At 38.7% G+C, this 19,819-nt stretch overlaps 1 protein-coding gene across 1 annotated transcript in view; it reads right to left on the reverse strand.

Moving 5' to 3' along the window:
* LOC149228205 (NEDD8-conjugating enzyme Ubc12-like) overlaps positions 1 to 19,819 on the reverse strand; it is an 86,191-nt gene that overhangs the window by 39,817 nt on the left and 26,555 nt on the right. Inside the window, exon 2 of the mRNA XM_089378098.1 lies at positions 5,228 to 5,341. Within this exon, the coding sequence (XP_089234224.1) occupies positions 5,228 to 5,336 (109 nt within the window). The 5' untranslated portion in view covers positions 5,337 to 5,341. The remainder of the gene's footprint in view (positions 1 to 5,227; positions 5,342 to 19,819) is intronic.

Here is a 19,819-nt window from a genome sequence, read left to right on the forward strand (position 1 = left end):
GACATTCATCATCATAATTTGCCCATCTGTGGATATGTACTAGAGCTCTACTACTCTCTACACCATGAAGTGACTCGGCCATGTCCTTCGAGTTGCTTCCTCTATCATGTAAGCAAGTCCTGCTTTTATAGCTCCCTCTATCACCTAAGCAAGTCCTTTTGCTATTACTACTCCCTAGGAACTGGAAGCTCTTTCAGTCATCTAGCACAATCCTAGATGTACTAACAATTTGTACAATCCTCCCTTTAGAACATTAATCACTCTTAATGAATCTACGGTCGAGCTCACAAATCTAACCATTGGTGACAGGAGCAAAAATCTTCTTGTAGTCCATTCCCTCTTTCTAGGTGAACCCTCTTGTCACAAACTTCTTGATGTTGCAAACAGCTGCATGAATCATTGCATTGGTAGTCACCACAATGTACCCATTTCTACCTCCATTCAAGAGGCCATGGAAGAAAAATCATAACCAAGCAAAATACAAGGACAAGAGGTTGACCAACAAAAATCAAAAATAATAATATTGATCAAGGGAGAAAAACATGAAGTACTTATCTCTTGATTAAGAAGGGAACTGCTGAGGGTTGTAGGGAATTGTCAACTCCCTCTTGATCCCTGCCTCCTTGCAAAAAATAATGAAGTCCATCTACAATCTCGTCAAGCTTGGATTCCTTATCTCTTTCTAAGGTGAATGCCAGTCCTTGACTTCAACATCTATTGCTAATGCATGATGCTTTCCTTTCTTACATGATCATTTTCCCATGGAAGGTGTTCCACATATTAAACCTTGACTTTCTATAGATAAATTGCAGGAAGAGGTTTTTAATGTTGTTGTAATCTTCCAACTTGTTATTCATATCATCCCACATAACCTGGAATCATATCTGGATGTACCCTTTGTTGTAGAATCTGCCAACAAAGAAATACAACCAACACCTTTTCTCCCTTTGACAACTTTGAATGAAGCAGCATCCATTTGTCAAAACCAATAACTGTACGCCTCTTTGGTAATGACAATGCTGACAACTTCCCTGTTGCAGAGGTTGGAGTAGGTGTAATACAAGTAGCCACTCCATTGCTACTTTCGGGCATCACTAGAGGTAATTTGGAAAAACTAGACGATTTTGTTGGTGAAAATTGAGGTGCTAAAGACCCCTCATTGAGAATTCCAGACTCGCGATGTTCACAACACATATCACAATGAAGAGTATCATCAAGCGACAGTGCATTTTATGCAAAATCACATAGTGTGAACTGCGAAATCTCCACAAGGGCTCCAGCGATTATCATCTTCATAATCTTCCAATGAACCCTTATGCCCATACAAAGCCAGAAATTCATCTAGAGTCCTGCCATGGACTTGCTCTCTTTCAAATGATAAAGATTTACCCAAATTCAACAATGCCTTGCAGCTTATCTCCCTTTGAGGAGTCAACCAACACATTGTCCTTTTTGGTTGTTCCACCAAAATTATGGGTATGCTCAATCCTACCATAAATATTAAGGCACACTAGAAGGACAGGATCAACATTCTCTTATTGTGCCATCATTTTCATTGCCTACGTCATCAGCTTCATTGTCAATTTCACAAAATTGATCATCATTCATGCTACTTTCATAGCATAACTCTATGTGATGTTTGCCAACTCTTCCAAATAATGGGACTTGTTATATCACTCTTTTGAATTAATTTTGCTATTGCACAATACCAAACAAACAAAACAAGTACAGACTCCAGCTCACACGGATATGACCGCCATCCATATGTCTCAGGGTGACATAAATTTGATGGTTCCACCTTTTCTACGTTCTATGTGACTAATAATTTCACTTTGTCAATGGATCCACCACCATGTCCAAGGTGTATACTATTACTGTCAATGGTTCCACAATGTAATCCTTCGTCAATTTTTCCACAGCGTCCACCGTGTATATCTCTTCATGATTTATCACAACAGTCCAGTGTACATGGGTATTCTATTGATGTATCTGTGGCATTCATTGACGTGGACAAACTACCTAGTTTGATGAGCACGATACCAATACAAAGCCAATGCAAGCATCCCACTTTCACTTCAGTTCATTTTTCATGCCAATCAAATGTGTTAGCTGCTTTGACCACGTATCACAGTAAGTCAATCCATCAATCACCGAATGATTATCATAATTACGTGTCTACGTGGCTTAGGTCACGGCTTAGCAATAGCGAGAGATTGATGTGAGAATCTTCAGTGCATAGTTTGTCCATATGCGTAACATGATGGGCTACTGGAGTTTCCTCCAATAACACCAACAAGTGCAATCCATCTCTAGACCATAATTACATCAACAAAGAGGCTTTAGATGGCCTCTAGAATCCAAAAAAAATCATACTACAACAAATACCTAGATATCATCATAATCATTGCATATATTGGGATCCTCGATATCAATATCACCCTCTAAGCATTAAAATAATATAGAAAAAGCTTTACATGTCATGACAGAGGAGTTCAACAATAGGTGCCACCAACATCGAGGTACATAGAGGGCTTGGTGCTTTTCATTAAATGTTAATTCCTTACCCTCATACATGGCAAACTCCAATGGAAACATTGTGATCCCCCCAATCTTGAAATCTTGAAAACTGCTTAACTTTGCTAGATTTTGGGAAGGATCTAAAATTATACTTTCTCTATATGAAACCCAATGAGGTTGGAACCACTCTCAAACATCTTGAAACAATTAATGGTAATGTTAAAAATTTACTAGGGTCATGACAGAGGAATTCAACAATAGGTGCCACCAACATCGAGGTACATAGAGGGCTTGGTGCTTTTCACTAAATGTTAATTCCATTCCCTCATACATGATAGACTCCAATGGAAACATTGTGATCCCCCCAATCCTGAAATCTTGAAAACTGCTTAACATTGCTAGATTTTGGGAAGGATCTAAAATTCTACTTTCTCTATATGAAACCCAATGAGGTTAGAACCACTCTCAAACATCTTGAAACAATTAATGGTCATGTTAAAAATTTAAGGAGGAAAATGAAAGATAAAGGAGAATGTCACTTTTACCTCAAGAATTTAACATTATCATTAATTAAATAGAATTTGTAGGGACTTATGGTTGAATTAGGCCACCCACTCATAAATTAAAATTATAGCTGAAAAAATTGGGTCCCAAGGTTCCTTAGTCACATTGTACGAAATCAGCCTTTTCCAGTCTGTGGCACCCGTTTGGATCGGTTTTTGCTAGAAAACGATCAGACTGGATGATTCAGTCCAGTTTGGTCCGGTTCTTATAACACTGCTTTTACTTATCTATAATATTTATATGTAATATTATGGGTTAATTTATAATTAAATAAGATATTTTACTATATTTTAGATTTTACGTAAGATATAGTATATGTGATAACACATTATATATAATATAATCTCATGGTTTAGGTTCTTCATTTTTATATTATATTAATTTTGTTTGTTTAAATAATTTTTAATATATATTATTGTCACTCCCAAGTCCCAACTTGCTGCTTTCTGGAAAGTTGGGCTAAACTTCTACCAACATCTTATACTCATATCCCAGTTCCCAATGCTCCCACTGGAATCTCATGCAACATAGGTTCGCACATGTGGGCATGTGTTCACTTGACATTGGCGCATGCAGGGTGCACTGCTAGAGTTAATTACTTTGAGAAGCGTGCTAGACACTAGTTATCATGAAACCACTTACCCTTAGTACATGTAAGGCACTCTAGTTGGGGAAGATTCCCTGGAAGGGTGGACTCTCTTATGTGAGGATATGATTTTGTCATGTGGAGCACTCCATTCTAGAGGCTACCTCTATAACTTCCCCTCTTCTCTTACTCTGAGGTAAGGAAGGGAAAATTACCTTATACAGTACTAGTTAGCAAGGAAGAGGTGATGCTAGTGATAGTGCTTTGCTTTATAAGCTTGTGAGACACTAGTTGGTTTTGCATTGTAAGTTGGGGAAAAACTGATATAGGTTTTTGTAATCTTTTTTTCTGTTATAAGAGAAAGATCTGTGATTGCTGGTACAGATTTAGTACATTGATCTGATTATTCCAGATCTTATTTATCTTCTCTTTCCTGTTGGGATGGTGGTGCATTGATCTCATTTCAGTCCCCATTGACATACTCTTGTGGTCAACCACTGGACATTACTAAAATTATCTTATCTTATAGATTTATTATCTATCCCCAGTTGCGCTGATTACAAATTTAGCATACTCATTTTATTCTTTAGATCTATCATCAGTTCATTGTTAGAATGATCTAACTTCTTGATATGCGGTGTCTACACTACTGAATTTTCTGTACAGCATTTTGGTTTATGCAGACCTGAAACTTTAATAGATCTGATTTCTTCATAGATCTATTGTCTATTTTCTGTTGCGCTGAGTGCAGATTTTCCATACTCATTTGAATTTTTAGATCCATCAGCTGTTCACTGTTGGAATGATCTAAACTCTTGATATGTGGTGTTTACACTCTTGAATTTTCTGTACAGCATTTTGGTTTATGCAGATCTGGAATATCTATAGGTGTTTCAAAAGTTTTCAGATTAAGCCGTAGTGTTTAAGTTCCACGAGTGCAGATACACTGCCATGAGATGAAATTTTAGCAATAGCTACATGGTCAATAGTGAAAACTTAAAAGCCTACAATTTACTTGCTACTCTACTCCCCACCACCAACTCATTGTTTACATAATGTGTGCATATAGTTTTACTCTTAGCAGACTCGCCATGAAGGCTTTATAGCTTTATAGTTGTCACTCCCCCAACTATCAAAATTTGATACATGCTCAATTGCTTGAATGAATAGTAAAGTTCTAGACGGAGTACTTAAACAAACCACTAGCACTGTCGGTACAGAATCTTCAAAAAGTCATGAAATAACATGAGCAAATGAACAGAGAAAAAAATAGTGGACAAAATGAAACTAAGTCTAAGGTTCACAAATGACGTTAACATTCAATAGTGTGGGTGGTGGCTTCTCAAGCCACCCCCCAGGGATCCCCATGTGCTAGAAATCACCCCTCATGGATGGGTTCACCAGTGTAAGCAGGCTGTATTGAGGTTCTTCGGCCCTTGTTGGCTGTTTGCCCCACATAGGTTGGGGCAAGCAACTCTTCCATTCTAGCATGTCAAAGCAACATTATCAATAAATTAAAATAAATAAAAACAGAAAAGATGTTTTAAGAACACTGCCAACCTTTGTGCAACCGCAGTTCACCAGCACTTTGCTTCTTTACCGGAGCTCGTCCGTTGGCACTTGCAGCAGCCTCCCTCTGCTTCTCCTTTACTTTAAATAGTTTAATCATTATACCTGCAGAAATTTTTCAATCAAACAAACAACCATTACACCAAACCTAATAAGATTTCACGTACGATAAGTTTACATATTGATACATCAAAATGTCTAAGAAAGAGGAGAAAACTACTGAAACACCTTATGAAAACAACCTTGGAGTAATAGTATTGAGTGTTGACTCGGCAAACAACCCTGGAGATCTTATTGAAATGAAAAAGATAATCATGTTTATCAATTTAGTATTGCAAGGAAGCTATTACATGAGACAAATGATTTCAAAAGAACCTAACACTTACAAATAGACCTCTCAAGTTCATGAACTGGTGGAAATGTGCTGCTTGCACAGCTGCAACATTGATCAAGCATAGCTTTGGCTCCAGAATCTACTTTATTAGCAGAAAGCAAAGCATAAACTATAACGTAGGTAAAGTTGGGCATGGCTAATGCTCTCAATAGAGTGAACACATTTTATGGTGCATGTTCTTATGGCCTTTATGTTAGGAGAAAAGATTATGTAGGTTTCGGTTTGCATTGAGAAATCTTGGTCTGCAGTCCTGATTCCTAACAATGGCAGGCCCTCAGATTTCTTCAGGTTTCCAAGGAAGTAAAGCAAGATTGCCCAGTTTCCCCTAATGTTTATATTTGATAGGAATTGAAAGTTTCAGCTAGGTAGGATGAGAGTCCTACATAACAGTCAAGACAGATTTTTAAAGCATACTCAATCTGCAGATGATACCCTTTTACGAGGGACCTCTAATTATGGCTAGAATAATTAACAAAATTTTGCACATTTACATGTAACTTTCAGGAGATCAGGTGAGCAACAAGTCTTTAATTTGTCCGTAACTGTAACTAAAGAATGCATTAAAGAATGTGTGATATTTTTAACTTCCCAAGAGGAGTTTGATCTCATAAATATCTTAGCTTGCCAATGTCCCTCGAAGGAACCCAAGCTTTATCCTGAAAAACAATTGTAGACAAACTCAACAAAAAAGTATCTGCTTAGGCAACTATGTTTTAAACTAGGCCGGTCTGACTCAGACTTGGCCTGGTTGACCAAGCCATACCCTTTCCCAGACCGACTAGGTCAATTGTCCAGTTCGGTGGCCGGTCCATGACCGAACTGGCCGAGTTGTTCACCGACTCAGCCATTTCGGTAATGGACTGGCTGAGCCCGAATTAAACCGATCGGCCTCAGCGGCGGGAAAAAAATACAGGCTGGGCGGACTTGAAATCAATTTTTTTTGTTTAAACTATTTCCCAACCCCTCTACCCCTCTCCCACGCCTATAAAGATGATCCAACCCCCTCATATTTCCTCACAGCTATCTCATTGCATTTGTTTGAGCATTGTGAAGAGTTTGTGACCCGTTGGAGTTGGTTTTTGGAACAGCATTGAGGAGGTCTGACTCTGATTCAGAGTCTGAGCCAGATGATGTTGCCTTGTCCCGCAGTAGTGATCACTAGATAGTATTGTGTATTAGTGACTTGTAGTCCTGCAGTTGTATCGTTTTGTCGTAGAGGCCATTTAGAGCCTTCTTTTTTATGTGTTTTTGTTCTGATCTCTATATATTACATGTATTGGACAGTGCACTGGGTGCCATTTTGATATAATAGATCTATTCATAAGCATACTTTCATCATATGTTGTCTTCTCTCTATCATTCTAATGCTTTGAGTTTGGAAACATGAACGAAAATTTTGAAATATATGTTTTTCCATAAATAAATAAAAATGTACTTTTTAGAAAGACCGAGTCGATACTGAGTCGGAGTTGACCCTTTGGCCGGTTCCGAGTCCGGGTCCGAGTTTTGAAAATATGTTAGGCAATAAAGTGGCTAAACCCTACAAATATACTCATCCTAGTTAAGTCTGCCACGACTTCTATTTGCATTTTTTACTCTGATGGACTTTTAGCTCCATGCACTGTTATAACAATAAATGGTGTTCGGAAAATTCTCAGGCACTTTATTTGGAAAAGGGACACGACTGAAGTGAAAAGGTTTCCACAGTGAAATGGATATTGTTTGTCTCCCTAAAAAGGTTGACTTAGCATTAAGAAACTGCAGGTATTTTCAAAAGCCTTAGCAGCCAAATTAGTCTGGAGTCATAGGACCAGGGACACAGGAACAGGACCCCTGGGGTAATGCATCTGCACACAACTCAAGTCATATCTGCACCCTAACTCTATTTTATGCAGATGTAAACATGCCCACTTACGTAAACATATTGAAGGGAGTATCAGTGAAACAGAAACACACCCAAAGAAGTATAGAAAATAAAGAAAAATAAGAAAAAATGCAAAAAAGTAGGAAAACAAAGGGAAGGGTCAGAGCCATGATATTGCACAGCATCCACTTAGTGCATGGGAAACCATGTAACTCCTTTTGTATTTTCTTGTAACATGTAACAATCATATATCTAGATCAAAACCCTAGGACCTTAAAAACCTAAAACATTAAGGTTATAAACTAAAGGCATTTGTATGTAGGTGTAATATCCCCAATTTTGATTTTCCGCATTAGAGACAATTTTTGGAAAAGGTGGTAATTCCAGCATTGGGAATTAGGAGGAAAAAGGAGAATTGCAGCTCTAGTGGAATGTGGGGCCCATAAGAGAGAATTTTGGCCCAAGAAGAAAACTCGCACTCTTGGAGGGGAGAGAAAAAAAGAGGTGGTGTGAATTAAGGGAGAGAAAGAGTGGGAACCACCAAGGGAGAGAAAGAGTGGGAACCACCAAGGGAGAGAAGGAGGCCAGCAATTATAAGTAAGGAGAAGAAGCATTCATTTTCATCTTTTGTCAACTTACTTCTGAACACAAGTTCTCTTGAGTTGTTTAGCCAAGACAACCAGTGCTGTTTAGCACAAGGAATTCCCAAGCAGGAATTCCACCTCTACCTTCGGTGAACTTCGAGTGTCACCCTAGGAGAGTAAGAGGGAGTTTGTTCCAGGTGTTTGAGGAGCTAATTTGCAAATCATTCACCAGCCTAGGCTTGTTTTTCCTAAGGTGCAAAACAGGAATTCGTGGGCTGGGAGGAGCTAGCAGGAAGTGGAGATTGGGCTGGAGATTTTGCAGGAATTTATCCATTGGAAGGGCAAGTCTCCTCTTGGTATTTTGTATGGCTGAGAGTGTTGTATTTTGGAGGGCCGAATTGTCTAAAATTTGGGACTGCGCAGGGGTCACTGGACATCCACTCTGCAGCCATAGAGAGCAGGGAAATTTCGTGGGAGTTGGGCAAGGAAAGATAAGGAGATTGGAGGAGTGGTTGCAGGGGTTGAAGGAAGTCTCAGAGGAATTAATTTAGCTTCCTACAGCAGGATTCTTTCTGCATGGCGTTTTCCAGCCTCTTGGAGCCACACACACTTTTTGGGTGTCACCAAGGCATGTTGGATTCAGCTCAAACCCTTTCTGGTTTTTTGTGGGTTTGGTGAGAGGAGCCCGAGATTAATTTCGCAGAATTTTTTGGGCAATATTTCTAGCCGAAATCAAGGCTCCAGTCAGCAGCCAGTAGTAGAAATCACTGGAGGAGGCTGCAGTTCACTTCTGGACCATTTCCACCACTTAGTTCCATGAGATATTTTTGGGTTTTGTTGGAGCTGGTGTGGAGAGCCTACATTTAACTTGCAAAATTCTTAGAGTAGATTTGAGGGTCGAAATCTTAGTGCACCTACAGCAGCAATGGCAGTAATTTTCCAGGTCAGCACAGAGGTTTTTGGTGAAATCATGCCAGCACTTGGACATCACAATTCCAACCTGGGGTTAGCCTAGCTTGTAGCAAGCCCAGGTTCCTCTTTCCATAATCATTTGTACTCCATTTTGCTCAGAAATAAATAAAATGGCTCAGAGTTTTGGTGCACTTCCTCTTGTCTTTGATTTCCTGTGTATGTGTTGAATTTCCTAGTTGTTATAGTGCTTGATTTTTTTAGGTTGTTGATTTATGCTTATAGGCAAGTAATTGATTTTTTGTGTAACCTCCCAAACCTGCAACTTCAAGTGGTAAAGCCCTAAAACACAAAGGGCAATTTTAAGGGAACTAAGAGAGGCTCTCCACTGTCACCACAGTGGCTCCCTCTCTCACTTTAGGTTGTGGTTCTGCTCCAGTGCAAGGGAGGTTTTCCTAGAAAAATGTATAATATACTTTAGGATTGAGATGACAGTGGAATTATCGCAATAATATCGCCAAAACCAACCTCAGAAATAATATTAGTAATTATCATGATAAGTTGCCCTCTTGAAACTATCGCAATAATTTCAATTTATCGTGATAATTTAGATAATTATCACGATAACTTCGAACTTATTGCGATAACTTCGAAATTATCACCTTTCTTTTTCAAAGTGGTTCCAACCTCATTGGATTTCATATGGAGAAAGTAGAATTTTTTATCCCACACAAAATCCAGAAGAATTAACAGTTTTTAGGATTTCATGATTGGCAAGGTTCGACATTTTTACTGGATTTCGTGATGTACAAGGGTATGGAACTAACATTTAATCAAGTTCAACAAGCCCTCTATGTACATCAATGTTGGTGGCATTGACTGTTGAGCTCCTCCTTCATGAACCTAGTAAAATGTACACTTCAATCAAGCAAAATATTGATTAGAATGTTAAGCTTTTTCTATCTTATTTTAATGCTTAGAGGGTGATCTTGATGAGCAGCATCCCAATATAGGCAGCAATTTTGATGTTACGTAGCTATCTGTTGTAGCAGGATTTTCTTTGGATTTCGGAGGCCATTTATGGATCTATTTTGATTCGAAGACGTAGTGCACTTAGTGATATTTTGGTTATATGCACCCTTGATATATACATGAGAAGTTTTGCACATTTGTGTATAATAATTTGGATTCATACAAACGCACATGAATTATATGTTCTTTTCAAAATTTGAATATTTTATGTATTTTTTGGTCAAACAATCTTTTGGTTCAGTTCTGATAACATTGCTAAGGATGTTGTGACCATTTTCCATCAAGCAAACAAAGGGGAATCCATTGTTTTCATTGCCTTGATTCATCTCATGAGATACATTTATTTTTGTTTTGATATGATTTTGTATCATTCTAGCTAAGGATGTTGTGACCATTTTCCATCAAGCAAACAAAGGGGAATCCATTGTTTTCATTGCCTTGATTCATCTCATGAGATAAATTTATTTTTGTTTTGATATGATTTTGTATCATTCTATTAGATCTTATGGCTCGGGACAAATATCATATTTCAATATTGATATTTGATGTATCACTTAACATCTTATATATATTATATATTGATTTTATTTTCATATTTATGTAGCAATGTGTTTGTTTGATGTTGATATTGTGTTAGAAGTTTAAAAAATGAATGAAAAAAAAAATAAAAGTATATATATATAGTATTTTTTAAAGTTTCCCAGCAATTTCCGATATTTTCCCCATATTGCCAATGATTTAAATTTTGGACCCCCGGTTATAAATTGTTGATAGCGATAAATGTAACTTTGATATGGAGTCAAAGAATACAAGCAAAGAGGGTCTAAATTTATGTCCAAGACGTAGACAAGCCATATATTGATGTGCCATGACTAGTCAAAAATGGATTTTAGGTCATACGAAAATGAGGGAGAGCCCTAATAGTAGATATGCCATCACAACCAATGTGTTTAAAGCCAATAAATAATGTGAAACTCAAATAGTGAAAGAAAATCCATAACATGAGACTATAAGGAAAAGGGTCCCAATAAGACAGGCTTTCAAAAGAATGAACAGCCAAGCAATGTTCACATCTTCGATAACAGTCTCATAGGATTCAGTGAGAAATTAACACGTGCAAACATCCAATCTGCTACTACAGCAGACAGCTTGCCTAATATTCCAGATTACATCAAATGGCAAAGGAAGGTCAGGAGCATCACATTTAGCCCCTTTTCATATGCAAAGACTTGTCTTCAACAGAGATTATTTCCAGCAGCAAGATACAATAACTAATTGAGCATAATACCCAAATCATCCAAGAATGAAGAGGTGATTTATGAAAACCTCATATATGCTTGCTTGCCACTAGACTTCCTCCTACAATGATATCCAACTAGTGTCTAAGGGGTTTTTTTCCTATCAAGCTGACCATACCAACTAGTGGAGAGAGTAAATCCTTATATGAATTTGAGCTCAATCTCCCATAAAATAGAGGAATATTAAGTAGATTCTACATCCACAAATCTCTCTAAAATAAAACCATAAAATATTTCCAGATCCATACTTTTCTACAAAAAGAAAACGATAGAATATTGCATCAAAGGGCTCTCCAAGACAAAAAAAAATCCAACACAGACCAACAATGATGAAGGAGATGCCACATGTCTCTCTCTCAAGCAAAAAGCCTCATTGAATGAAGCAATTTTGACAAGGCACATAAACACTTCAAGTCACATGTCCTTTTCTCCTTTGGCACACCCTTCAAAGATGGCCTCAAAACACATAAAGCTCAATGTTCCACCAAGGTTCCGGGACGAGGGGGCGAGGGAGCGCAGGGGCGCGGGAGCGGCCTATGCAAAAGCTCCCTACCATTTTTTAGGAAACGTGGGGGAGCATCAGGGTCTTAAAAATTTATAAATATAAAATATAATTTATTAATTGAGTCCACTATGACAATTTGGTTTGAATTGAAAAGCTGCAAAGCATGATCATTGATATGAATTCCTGGAGCAAGAAAGCAATGAATTTGAAAATTTACACAATCCTTCTTAGAAGAAAACTTAAACAAAGAGAGAACTGTCCTTCTTACTTCTTAGAAGAAAACTTAAACATAGAGAGAACTCAGAACTATAGTGGATATATATAATGATTTTGAGAAACTGGACTTCTAAGTTCTTGACATATTAGTTAGGCAGGCAGTAGATTTTCAACTGATAATATTAATATATGAATAGCCTATTTGGCAATGCTTCCATAGAACTAGCCCATAGGTCTGATATACCTTCACAATTCTGTTTTAGATACTGCTAACCTAGAGAAAAAGTCTAAAAGAAATCATTTTTGGAACTTGGACTAAACGGAACCTGGATGCTTTTTCCACAGGTAAATACCATAAGCCTAATATAGTAATAGGCTGACTGTCTATTGTTTATTCAGTTCCCAGGTAACCATTGCGACAGCCATAACCTTGTGCCATAGATTTTTCCATCGGCAATCTCATGCAAAAAATGATAGACACGTAAGTGGAAGTTGCTTTCTTCTTTTCATTCTGTTAGACTGCTTAGTTAGTTTCCATTTTACAGATCCTGCTGGTTTCTTTCTTTGAGCGAATGTATATTTTGAACCCTTTAAGTTCTCATGGGATCAAAATTAGATGTTAGGGCAGAATTTTGAGAAATCATATAGGAAAGTAGTTGGGTGGCTGGTGGAATATTAACATTCTGTATTTTAATCAGGTCTTATTATATCAACAATATTATATTTCAGTCAGGTCTGATCAACACAACGCATGGTAGTCAAGGAGGCAGTCTTTTAAGTTTTTACAAGTCAGATTTTTCACCCATACTTGTGGTTAATTGGTTCCTGGAAACAAAATAGTCAGATCCACTTATCAGAACATGTGACAGTAGGCTCTTTTCCTAAACCTACTATCACCATGAACGGGGAGAGCCCATATTGAACCAATTCAAGGTCTTGGTTTTCCTAGCTTGCACTTTCAACAAATTGTATTAATTCACTGACTTTTTTTAGGTAATTTACCTTTTGTATACAATTCCTAATACAATCAATAATGATACAGGCACTGTTTATTAAAATCCGAACAGTGAAATCCAACGCTGTGAGTGGAGCACTCAGCGAACTTGCAACGGCTGTGAGTGTGTTGTTCATGGTTCAGGGTGCTGTTTTTATGACATGAAACAACGATTTTCCAAAACCCTAAACGTTAATTAACTCTTAATTAAAGATTAAGTTCAGCGTTTAGTTAATTAAAATGGTTTTTAATGCATTAAAGGTGTGCCACGTCCCCCCTCGTCCCCCCACGTCCCCTCTCGCCCCCCCTCGTCCCCCCACGCTCCCCCACGTCCCCCTTTCGGAAACACCCCCTCAGGGAAGGGAAACGTTTCCCTGGCACGTCCCCCTGAGTTTCCTCCATTTTGGGAGCGTGGGGAAACGTCCCCTACCTGTCCCCAAGTCCCTGGAGCGTGGGGGAGCGAGGAAACTAGACCCGTAGGGGGGGGGGGCGAGTCCCCTTGGAACACTGATAAAGCTTAGCCCTGTGTGCAGGGCGCTTTCCACCATTTGCATTCATTAATATTACTCTTCCCCAATAACCAAAACACTCCAGCAACAAGGGTGTGGCATTCCTCAAAAAATTGGTCAAAATGAAACAAGGGTCTGAAGGTGGCATATCTACAACCACCGTAACTCCCTAAATATTTGTCAAGATTTTTATATATAATAATATGACCACAATTTTGAAATCCCGTAGCTATTTTGCATCTATTAGCATTGATCTAAAAACAACCCTCACACTCCATCACAAGATATATGCTCATGAGCTAGGATGACCCTATTGAATGGTGTTGTCATTGATACCAATGTTAGTCTTTGAATGCTCTTAATATACATCTATGGGTTGCATTGATTGGAAGCTCCAACAGACAAGATGTCCTGAAAGGATGAGAAGCTCCTACGGTGTGGTCATGATGCCCCGCTTTTGATGAAGGATTTGGATGAGAAGATCAATGAAATTGCAAGCGAGACCATCATCAGTTGACAGTTCTTGTCATGTTGTTTCCATCGATAGGTGGCACGCCAAGTGGTTCCTTTCGGGTGAGGAGATATGCTAAATTTAAAGTGTGCCTTCACTCAGGCAAGTTAAATGATTAATATGTGAGGTTGGTTATTGAAAACCCCATTGGGTGTAGACAAACTTCATATTGATATGTGATTGGTTATTTTTAAATAAAATTAAAAGTTAAAACCTTGCTCGAGGCCATGATCCACACATGTTTATATGATTGCATGGTTACAAAATGGTTATTTCTCCAAATTTCTAGATTGTACCACGTCGACTCCATACCCTTCGATGTTGAGCTTTGTAGCTCGGAAGGTACTTCTAGTCTTGTGCCTTGACTAGAAGGACCTTGATTTGCCTCGTTAGGAGCTTGCATTCGACATGCAAAGTGTGCACGAGAATTGCACACATGTTGATGTGTTGTGCATGTAAGACAAGCTAATTTTATGACTTGTAGTTCAGTTAAAGTAGAAAAAAGCTAATGATAGGATAGTTAACTGAAGTAATGTCACTTATCTTCAATTAACTTGACGAGTTAATTTTGGCCGTCAATCTTAGCCTAGGAAAGTTATAAATTGAGCCTAATGTGAGGTGCTAAGGCATATAGCATTAGCACAAAATTGAGAGGATTCTCAGTGAGCATGTGTTGGGTTCAAGAAAATGCAGTGAAGCTAGTGATCAATATTGTATTTTCTCAGTTGGGCCATTATCCCTTGTAGGGGAGCCCAAGTAAGTTTGGCGATTAATTTATTCATTTATGTGTGTGTAATTCAAATTGAGTAATTTTTGCTTCCGCTATATTTTTTATGAGTTAGGAATCTGGTCATGCATTTGTTCCGCTTATTAATTGTTCGGAATCGAATACTAGGTGTTGGGTTCTGAAAGACGAACATGGTACCAGAGCCAAAACTGTGAATTAATCTTGGAATTACAGGTTAGTGTTTGTATCAGATCGTTGAAGCTAATTCGCAAAGATCATAAGAACAAAATTTTGTTTTGAAAGGGCGGCAAGGGTTTTTAAAAAGGGCCGAGTGGAATTTTTTTTACAGGCAACCTTTTTTCATGAAAAGAAAAAAAAAGGTGCATAGAAAAAAAGGGATTTTAAAAATAATAATAATAATAATAAATCAATTTGGTGGTCGACCAATTATGCCAACCAACAGTAGGTGCAGCCGCCGCTAGGCAACCAGCAGCCAGCCTCCGAGGCAGCAGGTCGGCCAACATAGCCACAACCACAATACACTGTGTAGAGGAAACCCGTCGGGCCGAGAAAACAAACAAAAAAAAATCAATTGCCCGCGAGCAGGGAGACAAGGACCGATGGCAGCAAAGTTTGGTCGCACACGCTAGAACAAAGAACGGAAGTCAGGCCGACATCTTACAATGAGACGAACAACATGATAGCAGTGAACTGGCATTCGTGAAGGAAAGCGATCAAAACAACCACCAGTAAACAAAGTGCAAATAAAAAGAGCAGACCACAACAAATTAAAGGGATCCAACGACAGATCGAGGAAAACAGACCAACAACAGGCGGAGACAGCAAATCGACACGTGCAAAGAGCGTCAAGCAAGAGAAAGCAAGTCGAGTAGGGCCGACTGTTGTGATAACATAGTCACCACAACTCACAGCACGCAAGGGGGTCAAGAGTAGCTGTAGGTGGCACAGATTGTTAAAGACGCAAAAGAGACCAAGGGTTGAGCATAAGGGAGACGCGACAGTGATAAATTGTAGACTACTGTCAAAGTTGAATCAATATATATATATATATATATATATATATATATATATATATATATATATATATATATATATTTCGTTGCTAGACTATTGAAGTGTCAAGGAAGCATCAGCAATTCCCAAGTAGGGATCAAGAAGGCTCTGAGCAGCCTCAATGTTAGCAGGCAGTAGTTCCGAACAACGAGCAGCAGGCTTGGCAGCATGCAAACTTCAAAATGTGAGAAAATCCATTGTTGGTCAGTTTGATAAGAGATGGCTACTAGACTACATTACAAGGATAGGTTGGACGGGGCAAGAAATTTTTGCCTGTGGAAGCAACACCTTGTTCTGCTATTTGAGGAGTAGTTGTGGGACATCATGGAGAAGGGTTTCCCAATTCCTATAGATCCTACTCAGTTGGTTGTGTTTAATAAGATAAACGTTAAGGCCAAGAGAATAATCCTAGACTCCATCAGAGACCATGTTATACCTCATGTGACAGGGAATAAGTATGACTATGAGATGTGGGCATCATTAACCAAGATGTCCCAAAGTATAAACCAAAACAGGAATATGGTATTGAAGGAGAAATTGAGAAATGCCAAGATGTCTGAAACTGACACAGTTGCGTCATACCTAACCAGGATCACTCTGATTAGAGATGATTTCGCAAGAGTGTGGGAAACTATTGATAGTGGAGAGTTGGTCAGATCAACCTTGAGTGGATTTCCTCCGAAGTGGGATACCTTTGTTGATGGGATATGTCACACGGGAAAATTTGCCCAATCGGGATAGATTGTGGAATGACTTCGTACAAGAGTAGACAAGGAGATGTTCCAAAACTACAAGCCAATATGATGGAAAGGATGATGAGGAGAATTTTTCTCTTGTTAGAAAGGGCAAAGGTAAAGTAAAGGGAAGTGGGGGATCTGTTTCCATGAAGGACATGAGCAAAGTGAAGTGATTTGCATGTCACAAGACTAGTCACTATGCGAGCCAGTGTCCACACAAGAAGAAGAAGAAGAAGAAGAAGAAAGAGGATTAGGTGGTTGAATCAGCATCAACTAAGATTGATGACTTTATGGAGAAATTCGAGAAGGAATTTTCTCTAGTTGCTTGTGTTTCTGACAGTAGTATTGTTGTGTATGAGGACAGTGGGTTATGGCTAGTGGACAATAGAGCATCCAGTCACATGACAGGGATGAGGTCAGTGTTCCGCAGTATTTCAGAGACAAACTCAGACTGCATTGCGAGTTGTGGAGCTAGCACCACACATGCAATGAAGGGGGTTGGATCTGTCAGATTCCAACTAGAGTCAGGAGTATTTCTGGAGGTGACAAGGATGTTGTTTGTTCTAGGTTTGATGTTACACGTGCTCTCAGTGTTAGCCTTGCAGGATGCTAGATATAGAGTTTTGTTCAGGATGGACAGGTGCTTCTATATTCAGAGGGAGTGACCTTGGATGCAATTGTAGTGCTTGGCATCAGACAGGGGCAGTCATACAAGTTGTTGGGACAACTTGTGGGTATATCCAAGGGGATCTTGGATACACAATCAGTGTCAATTGCTAAGAGGGAGCAAGTGGGGAGGAAGAGTGATTCTTCAAGTATTGCCAGGAGCCTCAACTAGTATGATATGACATACATGGATGCTCAAGAGAAGAATCCTCAGAGCATGGTTGGGTGTGACAAGTTCTCAGCTCAGATTTCAGGGCAGGTCAAAAGACAGGCTTCAGAATCAGAGGGAGGAACTACAAATAATGAGATCGGCTTGGAGACAAATTCAGGTGGAGGAGGTTCTTCCAAAAGTACCTCCCTCACTAAGAAGGAGTGTTGAGCTTTGTAGCTCAAAAGGTACTTCTAGTCTTGTGGCTTGACTAGAAGGACCTTGATTTGCCTTGTTAGGAGCTTACATTCAACATGCAAAGTGTGCAAGAGAATTGCACGCATGTTGATGTGTTGCAACTTGCGAGTGTAAGGTAAGCTAAATTTATGACGTGTACTTGAGTTAAAGTAGAGAAAGCTAGAGATGGGATAGTAAACTAAAGTAATATCACTTGTCTTCAGTTAACTTGACGAGCTAATTTTGGTCGTCAATCTCAGCCTAGGAAAGTTATAAATTGAGCCTAATGTCAGGTGCTAAGGCATATAACATTAGCACAAGATTGAGAGAGAATTCTCCATGAGCATGTGCTAGTTCCGAGAGAATGTAGTGAGGTTGGTGATTAGTATTGTATTTTCTTGGTTGGGCCATTATCCCCAGTACAGGAGCCCAAGTAAGTTTTGTGATTAATTTATTAATGGGAACTGTTGATTAGGCAAAAATTTGTTTATGTGTGAGATTCAGATCGAGTAATTTTTGCTTCCGCTATATTTTTTGAGTTAGAAATCTCGTTGTGTATTTGTTTCACTTATCGATTGCTAAGAACTGCAGGTGTTGGGTTCTGAAAGACTAACACGGATCATCCATAAATCAATCAATCAACCTGTGTGTGTGAAAAAAATATGTGATGAAAAGCGATGTTGAAGCTCTAAAATATAAGGTTGATCTGGCATGAGCATGAGGTTTATGATCAATTTTTTTGTGTTTCTTATGTTCTGGCCCAGGGTATTTTTCGATCACGAAAGGAGCGGTGATGATTGGATTAACATAATTGTCACAATTGATTTTATTCTGGCACAGATGTCTTCGTGTTTCTAGTGTGATTGACCTCATGGTGGTACAAGTGTACAACTTATGTGATGGTATTAAAGTGAAGTCACCTATGCCTGTAGCTCAATGCCTGCAATGTCGAAGTCTGAAGTCTCAATCCACATTTATTGTATTCGCCTCTTTTGGAAATTGCACTAACTAATCCGAGCTAAGTCTCTGAGTTCGTACCAAAAGTATGTTTGACAAAAACTAGTTATGTTGACCCTAACATGCTGGCACTTGTGACTTGGCAAATGTCTGAAGTTTAACGGGCGGGTATGTTTTTGATAATTCATACAGTAGCGGAAACTAAGCATGGTGCAATGAATAAATGTTCCACCACATTGTTACAGCTTCGAATTTCATTACCAACGAACCTTTTGTGTGAAAGTTAATTATTAAAGAGATAAGCACCAACAAGACTTTGTAGTGTGAATTGTATGGAAAGTACACAAGTCGTCATCCAAATCGCAATGAGTTGATCTAGAAAAGTACCAACAGGGATGCATTACATTGGACATTGAATCCATGTGGTTAGCAATGTAGACTGTCTTATTGGAAACTTCACTACCCTAAAAGTTGAGCCACGTAAACATTATGAGAACTATTCAATGTATGACTTGGATAGTTAACTCCTGACAGCCACAATCTCAAACATTGACAGAGTTGTATGCCACCAAAGTCCAAATCACCAATATTGCAATCAATCTTTCGAACAAGAGCTTAGCGCTTCGCTCCGCCTTTTTCTTCCCACTCTCGCATGCAAGATTTAACTTATTTATTGTTAAATTACTATCGTCCAATGGAACATTAGGGCAACTGGTGCAATTGGCAAAGAGTGTGTTTGTTGGACAAAGTTGCTTGTTTTTTTTCCAGAGGTCTTATGATAAGTATGGTGGATGTTTTTGCTGAACAGGCTGAGTATGGATGACCAAAGTATACTTGTAATGTGTTGATTGAGCTTGACAGTTCGATTTGTTTAGACAAAGCTTATTCCTCAGACTTTTGATCAATATTATTGTCATTGTTGTAACCAGGATCATGTATCATTGAGTGTAGTGATTGCTTGATTTTGTTCATGATATATGTTGAGTACAAGTCTTGCATATGCTAATATTGCAGAGGACTGAGGGAGTGTTAGTAGACTATAAGTTTATGTGTATGTTGCCATTAGTCTCTTATATGGTTGAGAAGTTGTCAGTGAGAATTTGTATGCTATTGTCATTGCCACGTATTTGTATTACTACTAATGCCATTTGAAGTACAAAGTGGGTTGTATAGCAAAGAATTGAGATAAGTGTTGCTTGGTTGTCCTCATATGTATGAGCC

The sequence above is a fragment of the Pinus tabuliformis genome, chromosome J, assembly GCF_031772625.1.
Source record: "Pinus tabuliformis cultivar Carrire ecotype Pingquan chromosome J, CPIR1, whole genome shotgun sequence".
In the NCBI taxonomy this organism is placed as follows: Eukaryota; Viridiplantae; Streptophyta; class Pinopsida; order Pinales; family Pinaceae; genus Pinus; species Pinus tabuliformis.